The sequence below is a fragment of the Wyeomyia smithii genome, chromosome 3, assembly GCF_029784165.1.
Source record: "Wyeomyia smithii strain HCP4-BCI-WySm-NY-G18 chromosome 3, ASM2978416v1, whole genome shotgun sequence".
Classification (NCBI taxonomy): Eukaryota; Metazoa; Arthropoda; class Insecta; order Diptera; family Culicidae; genus Wyeomyia; species Wyeomyia smithii.
In genome coordinates, this window is record NC_073696.1 from 171,057,039 (window position 1) to 171,067,276 (window position 10,238).

Below are 10,238 nucleotides of genomic sequence, written 5' to 3' on the forward strand. Positions count from 1 at the left end.
TCTCGTTGCGTTACAGAATATTTTCGTTCGGACGAAGAGAGCTTCTGCGAAAAGTAGCAGATTACTTTCTCATCTCCTTCGACGTCTTGGGTGAGTACGCCTCCAATCGCAACGTCACTTGCGTCGCACGCAATCGCGAAGGGTTTCGAATAGTCCGGGGTCGCCAGGACCGGCGCCGAGATGAGATGGCTCTTTAGTGTCTGAAATGCCTTTTCGCATTCTTGTGTCCATCGGAATTTGATCTTGGCTTTCGTGAGTTCTGTGAGTGGTGCTGCGATTCGCGAGAAGTCCTTAATGAAACGGCGGTACCAGCCACACATGCCGATAAAACGTTGGACTTCTTTCTTTGTTGTAGGGGACGGAAACTTGCTGATTGCTTCTATCTTCTCCTCGTCCACGTGCCAACCTGTCTCGTCCAGAACGTAACCCAAATATTTCAGGCTTTTTCTGCCGAACACGGATTTTTCCGCATTGATTGTCAGCCCTGCCCTCTCCAACCGTTTTGCAATTTCCTCCAGAAGATCCAAATGTTCCTGTAGTGTTTTGGTAGCAAGCACCAGGTCGTCAAGGTACACGAAAACCTTCGGTTCGAGGTCAATGAAAAGGTGACTCATGACCCGCGAAAGAGCTTGACTGGCCGTTGATAGTCCAAATGGGACCACGGTGAATTGAAAATGTCCACGTTGCGGAATTGTGAAAGCGGTTTTCTGTTTAGATCCTTCTTCTAACGGTATTGGCCAAAACGCAGACTCCAAATCAATTGAGGATAGAAAGGTCGATCCACTTAGATTATTCATAATAGAGGCTATATGTGGAATCGGATAAGCCTCCTGCACTATGACTGAATTTAATTTTCTTGCGTCTAAGCATAGTCGCATGGAGCCATCCTTTTTCTTGACTGCCACTGTAGCACTATTCCACGGACAGCAAACCGCATTTTCGATGACGCCTAACTCTAACATCCTGTCCACTTCTTTGATCAAATTGTCCAACACGAATTTGGACATCGGGTAATGTTTCTGCTTGAACGGGGTCGCGCTTCCTGTGTCAATTTTGTGGTAGTACAGGCTCGTCCTTCCTAATTTGCCTTTTCGCTGTGAAGTCGGAAACTTCTGAATTACTTCCTTTAACCGCTGCTTTTCATGCTCTGACAAGGACTCTTTGATCGATTGCTCGGAATTTAAGTTTGCCGTAACACCGCACACGGTTGCTTTTACGCCGAAGTGCGACCAGAAGTCCATCCCTAAAATGCAGATGGAAGGCATCGTTTCAACAAAAAGCACGGGTAGAACACGGCTCCTGTTATTGTAGAAAATGGGCACTTGGGCGAAAAACGATACTGAGTGGGCTGAGTCGTCTGCTGTTTTTACTTCCCCCTTGACGGGAAATTGCTTCAATCCTAATTCGTCTGCTATTTTGCACATTGCACCTCCCATCAGACTGCAGGTAGCGCCGCTGTCCAGGAGCCCACGTATCTGTCGACCTAAGATGCTGATGAATGCGTATGGACGATTGTCGCTGTTGTGCGGATTTATTACGATCGATTCTACTTTACTGAAAGCTGGTATACTTAAGAGTGAAGGGATGTCGGTTTGGATGGAAGAGACCCCGCCCTTCATTGAGGGTTCTCCCAACTGCGGTTTCCCGGATGCTGCGGACCATTTGTCGAATCTAGCTGTCTCCATCTCGAGATACATGCTTCGCAATTGCGAGTAGTGCAACCTTTTCTTCCACAACTGTAGCAGAAAAGGTAATGTTTCGGGTTGGGACAATTTGGATAAGTGTGACCAGGTTTTTCACACTGCCAACATATGATGCTTGGTGTCCATTCCCTTGTACGTTGCTCTCCACTAGTTGGTGGATGTGGATTCATTGCGGGCCTTTCTCTAGAGTTATTCTGTAAACGCAGTGCGTTCACTTCCTCCACATTGTTAGAATCTACCTCATTACGTAGAGCAATATCGTGTTGAAGCATTTCGCGTTCTAGAATGTCCTGCGGGCTCAAATTTTCTTCTAGTTCCGAGCTGAGTTCCATTGAGTTGATTTGTGCTGTGTAATGCGGTTGCCGGTTGAACGATGGCCGGTTAGGAATGTCCATCCTGTTTGTCCCCGGACGCTGTTCTGGTTTGTTCCAAAGTGAACGATAAGTTGTAGCAGATCTACCTCGCATGGAGTAAGATCGCGACACTTCGAAGTCTTTACAGACTGTGACCAATTCTCTAACTGTGCTAACTCTGGAGGCTGCTGCTATGGGGGTGTAGTCTGAATTTAGGTGAGATTTTACGATAAATAGTCTTTCTGTCTCTGAAATTGCTGGCTCTACAATTTCGAAGGCGGCTACTAGGTCCCTGTAAAACGTGGTGAATGATTCGTTTGGGCCTTGAAACCGCAGATATAAGTCTTGCTTGATGATCTCGGAATAATTTGGTGGTAGAAATTCCTGTTTAATTTCCGATTTGAACACCTCCCAATTGGTTAGGTGCAAGTAAGATCGTGTGTACCATTGAAGAGCTCTCCCCTTCAGCAAATGCTTGATAGAACGCAGGAGGGTTTGCTCCTCAATTCCTTCGGTGTCCGCGTATGTGTTTACTTGGTTTAGGAATTCGCCCAATTGTATGATATTGGGTTGACCCGCATATTCGAAAGGCCATTTGTGTACTGGTTGTGTAAACCTATCCGAACTTTGTGCTTGTCCACTAGAGCGTGGTGTGTTTGGTCTATGTTGTGTTCGCAAGAAACGCATAAAATCATTCCTGAGATCATGAGGTAGCTGATCTACTCCTGGAATTGAATGCAATAGCCCTGGTTCCTGTTGCCTATTCAAATCTAACGAATGATTCGCTGTATCGCCTAACTGACTGAAATTTTGCTGCTGTTGTTGTAGATGTCCCATCTGGTTTTCCAGCTGTTGCCGCTTTGCTCTTTCTTGTTGCAAAAGATGCTGCAGCTCCTGTTGCTGCAGTTGCAACTGTTGTACTTGCTGTTGATGCATCTGCTCCTGTTGATTCTGCCACTGTTCCCACTGATGACTATCGTGCTGTTGTTGCTGTTGCCGTGAGAGCAACTGTTGCTCTTGTTGCAATTGCAACTGCAATTGGTGCAGTTTTCGCCTTTCGTCTTCGAGTTGATGCTGAAGCTGTTGGTTTGCCTCACGCTGTTGCTGCATCAGAATTTGTTCTGCCGTTTGCTGCTGCGGTGGCTCCTGATTTTGAATCTGTTCCTTCGTTTGTTGGGATTCCTTCATACTTGATTGCAGTTGAGGATTCTCCAGTTTTTGTAACGTTTCCGCGTCACCCGCAACGTCACCCGCATCGCCTTTTACCTCTGAGTTTGTGGTTGGCTGATTCATCAAAAAGTCTTGAATTCTTGCTAACGTTTGCTTGATTTTAGCCAACGATTTGTTTGCATTTGCTACGATCAAGCTATCGGTAATTAGGGAGAGACGAAGCTGATAGTGCATTAATCTCGATCGGCACATCTTCAATTGTTCTGCATTGTTTTGCCTGATGGCCATTTCGACGTTTAACAGAATATTTTGTAACCTTGCTTGGCATTGGTAAATATTATCTACGTCGGACATAATGTGACTAGAAGTTGTCGGCAAGGAAACCGACTTGTTTTTCAAAACTTGACGCAGCCGTGTTAGTTTTCCTAATTTGTCCTGTCCTTTTGTCTCCTTTAATCCTCGTATCCTCCACTCAAAGTCCAGCTCATCGTCTGCCAAGTGCTCGAGCTCCATGGCTAACTAGCGATTGCTATTTCGAGTCTTTACTCACTAATCACTTCCTCGATCACTTGCTACCCCCTAACGCATTTACCGTTATGTCATATAGTCTTCAACTTATGTGGGTTTTTAGGTTGGGCGCCAATGTTGCTCTCTCTATCTAACGTTACATTAAAATCAGTTGGCCCTCTGGCAATCTGTCCAACTACGCAGGGGCTATTCCGTGCCAGGATACAATAGTAGATTTCGGTAAGGGAACTAGGAGGAATTAACGAACTCAACTGAATTAAAACGATAAGACTCACAAAACAATGCGATAAGGGAGTGAAGCATAACATAAGAAAATCAAGTTACATTGCTAACTTAACTCTATTGGCATACATACATTTTGCCACCCTTTACAAAGCTCACATCTTTAACTTATTCATATCGGTGGGGGCCCCTTGATGTTGACTTTACTGTACTTCACATGCTGCCACCGGTGCGCTAGATCCCTTTCTGTCTTGCCTAATCGGCAAGCATTGCGACGATCGTGTAGTCTGCTCCTTCGTGTCCTTGCGGTCTCGCTATCGCACGTATGGTTGGCGGGAACGAAATGCAGTAAATTCGGCTCAATCGGTCTTGCCTTTGCCGTCCCTAGATGCTATCACTACGCTCAGAGAGTCTCGTTGCTGTGGCACGACCGAAGCACCTAAGCCTGTAAATCAAAGGCCCTCTAGGAGGCCATGTGACGTCATTCATTTGCTACAGAAACGCTGCAATTTATATGATGTACCTTTCGAAGGCCTTTGGGTGTCTTGTGTTTACTCTTTCGATACTTAAATCCAACGCAGCCGAGTCTCGTTGTGGCTTAATCTGTCGTCGGAGATCACTAGCTTATGCCGTATAACTCTACACGAAAGAATTGAGGTTATGTTCTCGCCTAGGTCGTAGTTATGAGAGTTTCCTTGTTTCTTGGAATTCGCAACTCTCGTAGCAAATCTATCTCTCCAAACTATACGGATGTTACGTGCAAGTCTTGCGATAGCTCATAGGGAACTTGGTGTATTGATTGGAATGAAGTCAAACGTGCTCGCGTTGCATGCGGTTATCCGAGAACAGATCGGGTGGTCCCTTTGCGATTAAAAGGCACCAAATTAGCTTCTATTGCATGGGCATTTGAGTGTTTTACCTTTTGTTTGCGGGCTTTTGGTGTAACCTGCCAAATCGTGATATGCGATGCGACAAACCTTCTATCTCGAGCACTTCAGATCGGCTTCTTAAGGACGACCATAAACCACCTTCACTCTATGACTGTACCGTGCAATTGTCTGAGCCAAGCTTTGTTCCCGAGGATTATCGTTGCAGAGCGAGAGCGGGCAAGCGGGATTCATGTTGTGTTTAGAGACTTCTAGCGAGAGACTGGTCATTATACTCGCTTCGATTTGGTAGCGATGTGAGTGCATGCAATTCGTAGAGCTTGCACTCGAAGAAAATTTACGGTATTTTAGTCGGCAAAATCTCGAAGTTGTAACATAGTTTCGACTGTATGGGGTATCGTTAAACCATATGGATTATCATCCGTTTATGGTTATTGATTATGCGGGATGGAGATTGAAAAAAACCGCACATACCTGCGAATCAAAACAAATCATCGTTTTGCTGACAAATCTGGTATCTTTGCTGACAACCGAAAGTGACAACCTTACAGAACACTAAAAAAGGATCCCAAGAGGTTCGTTTCTAGGGGTTTCGAAATGCGTCGTAACCTGAGAATACTCCGAAGTAATCAATGTCATTTTTTTCGAGTAATCAAAGATAACCAACAACAATCAACGACAAATAAACTCAAGTACGAGTAGTAAAAATTTATTTTATTTTTTAATCATTTTTCGGGTTTCTTGCATGCATTTGAATGTCGTTCCATTATGACATAAGAGCGCTTTTTAGATGGATTAGGGCCCAACTAACAAACCCCCGACTAAGGAGCAACCGGTAAGCGAATCACCATTGTATATCAATAGTGCCTTACCTCTAGCGTTCGTTCATATATGGAAACATTTGTATAATACATAACGCGCTCAGGGGAGAGGTGGAGGAAAGGTATCCAGCGAAGTGTTACACTGCATAAGACCACCATGCAAATTTGCGTTACTTATTTGATGGGGGTTTTGAAAATTGCCAAATTTCACGTTACGTAATATACGAATATTCTTTAAGAGGACTCTTAACGAGATGGTAATTAGAGACTTGAAACAAAAGATGCGACGCTCACTTTATGTAACTCGTGTTAATAATCTGATTATTTTCACAGTTAAAAGGAGTAGATTACTGAAAAACAATAAAGGAACAGTTCTACAATCATCTATGCCGGTATCTGAGTCAGCTGTTTTGAAGAATGCTAGGGGCAAGACACTGCGTAACCCAATAGGTGATTAGTAATCCTAACAAAAAGAAACAACCGGTGTCATCTTGCAACCTGGATAGCTCAACCCAACGCGTGAAAGTCCTTCACTAGTTGGGCTACGAATTTAGTGCAACGAGCAAAATTTGATTGTATTATTGTTTCTAAGTGTTTATCGTTGCATTTTCAGACACTCCTCTAGTTACATCAAAACTCTTTGAAGTCATATTATCGTTGTTGTGATGTTGGTGTATAGAAACATAGTAAAATGGTATGTCAAAAGTACAACCGGCTATATTGCAAAAAAAAATGCCAAAGACTAAAGTTGTTTATTAAAACAACCGATGACCAAAATTCATCGCATCTTATAATATACTATTTCGATGCATTCAAATTAGAAAAATCCTGTCACAGATATCACAGAACGGAAGGTCATCTGTGATACGAAAACTGCTAAGTGCTCAGTGAATTTTGCAGCGCTCCCTAGGGGTGGAAAGAACGCTTTTTACACGGAAAATAAACAAAATTTATACTACTTTTATCGAAATCAATCAAACACACTGGTATAAATCTGTCGGCGAAAACACTACAGGTTAACCCTGCTAAGCATCTGTAAGAAGAAAAACACATTATTTCTAGGGGCTTGACAACTTTATTTCATGAAAAATATTTCGGTAATGGTTGATATATATATTAATATCTATCATTTATTTATCACATTAACTTCCCAACCATAGCGTATAGGACATGGTGAAACAGTTTGATCAACAAGTAGGCACGAGCGGGGAAGCGTTTTTTTATTTTGTACGGTTGAAGACGAGGCATCACCAAGCGACAGCAAATAACTTTTTCTACTTGTTAATAGATTCTTACTAACTAAGCAAATGAATCGCAAATTCATGTGTTTCAAGTTGTGAACTGCTTCTAAAATGAATGAATATCAGTAGCAAGGTATGTAGCTTTACCGGATTTTTCTAATTTGAATGCATCGAAATAGTATATTATAAGATGCGATGAATTTTGGTCATCGGTTGTTTTAATAAACAACTTTAGTCTTTGGCATTTTTTTTTTGCAATATAGCCGGTTGTACTTTTGACATACCATTTTACTATGTTTCTATACACCAACATCACAACAACGATAATATGACTTCAAAGAGTTTTGATGTAACTAGAGGAGTGTCTGAAAATGCAACGATAAACACTTAGAAACAATAATACAATCAAATTTTGCTCGTTGCACTAAATTCGTAGCCCAACTAGTGAAGGACTTTCACGCGTTGGGTTGAGCTATTCAGGTTGCAAGATGACACCGGTTGTTTCTTTTTGTTAGGATTACTAATCACCTATTGGGTTACGCAGTGTCTTGCCCCTAGCATTCTTCAAAACAGCTGACTCAGATACCGGCATAGATGATTGTAGAACTGTTCCTTTATTGTTTTTCAGTAATCTACTCCTTTTAACTGTGAAAATAATCAGATTATTAACACGAGTTACATAAAGTGAGCGTCGCATCTTTTGTTTCAAGTCTCTAATTACCATCTCGTTAAGAGTCCTCTTAAAGAATATTCGTATATTACGTAACGTGAAATTTGGCAATTTTCAAAACCCCCATCAAATAAGTAACGCAAATTTGCATGGTGGTCTTATGCAGTGTAACACTTCGCTGGATACCTTTTCTCCACCTCTCCCCTGAGCGCGTTATGTATTATACAAATGTTTCCATATATGAACGAACGCTAGAGGTAAGGCACTATTGATATACAATGGTGATTCGCTTACCGGTTGCTCCTTAGTCGGGGGTTTGTTAGTTGGGCCCTAATCCATCTAAAAAGCGCTCTTATGTTATAATGGAACGACATTCAAATGCATGCAAGAAACCCGAAAAATGATTAAAAAATAAAATAAATTTTTACTACTCGTACTTGAGTTTATTTGTCATTGATTGTTGGTGGTTATCTTTGATTACTCGAAAAAAATGACATTGATTACTTCGGAGTATTCTCAGGTTACGACGCATTTCGAAACCCCTAGAAACGAACCTCTTGGGATCCTTTTTTAGTGTTCTGTAAGGTTGTCACTTTCGGTTGTCAGCAAAGATACCAGATTTGTCAGCAAAACGATGATTTGTTTTGATTCGCAGGTATGTGCGGTTTTTTTCAATCTCCATCCCGCATAATCAATAACCATAAACGGATGATAATCCATATGGTTTAACGATACCCCATACAGTCGAAACTATATCCCGAACTAGTTGTTAGGCACGTTTTATGGTTATTGATTATGCGGAAGGTTAACTACACTTTTTTTTCCTATGACTTTCTCAAAATGTGTGCAGTTTTTACAGATTTCTGCCTGCTCGAGCGCATTTTTTCGAATCACGATTAGATTTTTATCAGATTTAAAAAAAGGACTGCACAATGAAACCGGTACCTCTTACAATCGCATTATTCGTTGCTCTAGAAGCTAACCTGATTTTAATTAACCTTATTCAGCTTATTTTTGTTTAAATGGCATGTCGTATGTCCCATCAATGAGAAGAAAATCTATATTCTCCAGAATGGACTAGAGTCAATCGACAAAACATTTAATATAATCTTATAAGAGGATGAAAATAGTTTATAAATTTCATTTTCGAATAAAAATGTGATTCATTTATCATAAATATTCTGGAAATTTGCGTTAAAAAATCCATCTGTGCCATGATTTTTAAAAACTCAAAGTACTTTCTTTAGTTGAAAAAAAAAATACTCACGAGCTGCATTTTAAATTTTAACAATTTTCAAAAATAGCTGTCTATGACACATGGTACAATTGTAAATGGAATTGCAACATTAACGTTTTAAAACGCACGATTTTTCAATAACATTGATTGTTGTTCGTGTTTCAAATCAACATTTGTCGATTACAATACCTTCGTTACACTATTGTAATATGACAAACTCCACAAATGTGAATAATTGCGAATTTTCACCCAAAACGTTTTTGCATCGAACGTAATAGATTGTATTAAACGGGTTAAACTGTTGAAATAACCGTCAATTCAAAACATCGAATAAATTATGCCACATTATACCACTGGCAAAGCGGCATAAACGTACACGACAAATATATATTGCCCGAGAGCACAGAAAATTCAATTGTCATTTTTCAGTCCTTTTTGTGTGCACTTTCTGTTCGATCATATACCTGAAGTTGACCTTCCGTTCTGTGATATTGACCTAAATTTGTTTGCTTGATCCAGTTGAGTGTATAAACTCGTTACGACAAGTTACTCCTGATGCGAATCCTACTGACACCGGTGCATTGGTAATGTTGGCAGAAAACAAGATTTTTTGCATTTAAATCGACATACTCAACTTTGAACAGCTATAGCTCTTTTTAGGGACATCCTAGCTCTTCAGTGTCTTCTGCAAAGTTGTTCGGCATCTAAAATACTATACTTTAACATAATTAGAGCATTTTTAAAAAGTGGGTTTTCCCATATAAATTTTCATACAAATTTGAAATGCAAAGCGCCAAGCGGAGACAAAACCAATCGACTCCCGGTAAGTTTAGGATTGTGTGGGGCCCCAAAAGGACCAAAAAAACTTGGTTCTGGAAAATCGAACATTTTTCTCCACCTTAAATCCTCTCATTAACAGGAATTCTAAACTTTGTTTAAAGAACAAACTTTTGATTTACAAACAAATTTTTAGACCAGTAATGCTTTATGCTGTACCGATCTGGTCAAGTTGCTGTTCAACAAGGAAGAAAACGCTCCAAGGATTCAGAATAAAATTCTGAAAATGATTTTGAAGCGTCCTCCTTGGTTTGGTACACTCGAATTACATAGACTTACTGGTGTTGAACCATTAGAAGCTATGTCAAATAAAATTATTAACAATTTTCGACAAAAATCGTTGCAATCCTCAATTGCTACGATAAGCTCTCTTCATAGCCAATAAGTTAGCATTTAAGTTAGTTGTAAGTTTACTTCCCCTTTTCTGACAAGTAGGTTTAAATCCCTACGAATGATAAGTCCTAATTGTGAAAGCAAACAAATCCTAACAATTAAAATTACAAATTCCTAACAGTGTTGAGAAGACACCATTTGTGATTGGACACACATACTCATTAATTTTTATTCCG

At 40.6% G+C, this 10,238-nt stretch overlaps 1 protein-coding gene across 1 annotated transcript; it reads right to left on the bottom strand.

The window, feature by feature from the left end:
- Positions 1-1,615: 1,615 nt before the first annotated feature.
- Positions 1,616-3,739, bottom strand: LOC129728842 (ras guanine nucleotide exchange factor R-like). Its single transcript, XM_055687307.1, has 2 exons — positions 2,856-3,739; positions 1,616-2,816 (listed from the first exon to the last, which is right to left on the bottom strand). The coding sequence occupies exons 1-2, from the start codon at positions 3,737-3,739 to the stop codon at positions 1,616-1,618; spliced, it is 2,085 nt and encodes a 694-aa protein (XP_055543282.1).
- Positions 3,740-10,238: the final 6,499 nt, after the last annotated feature.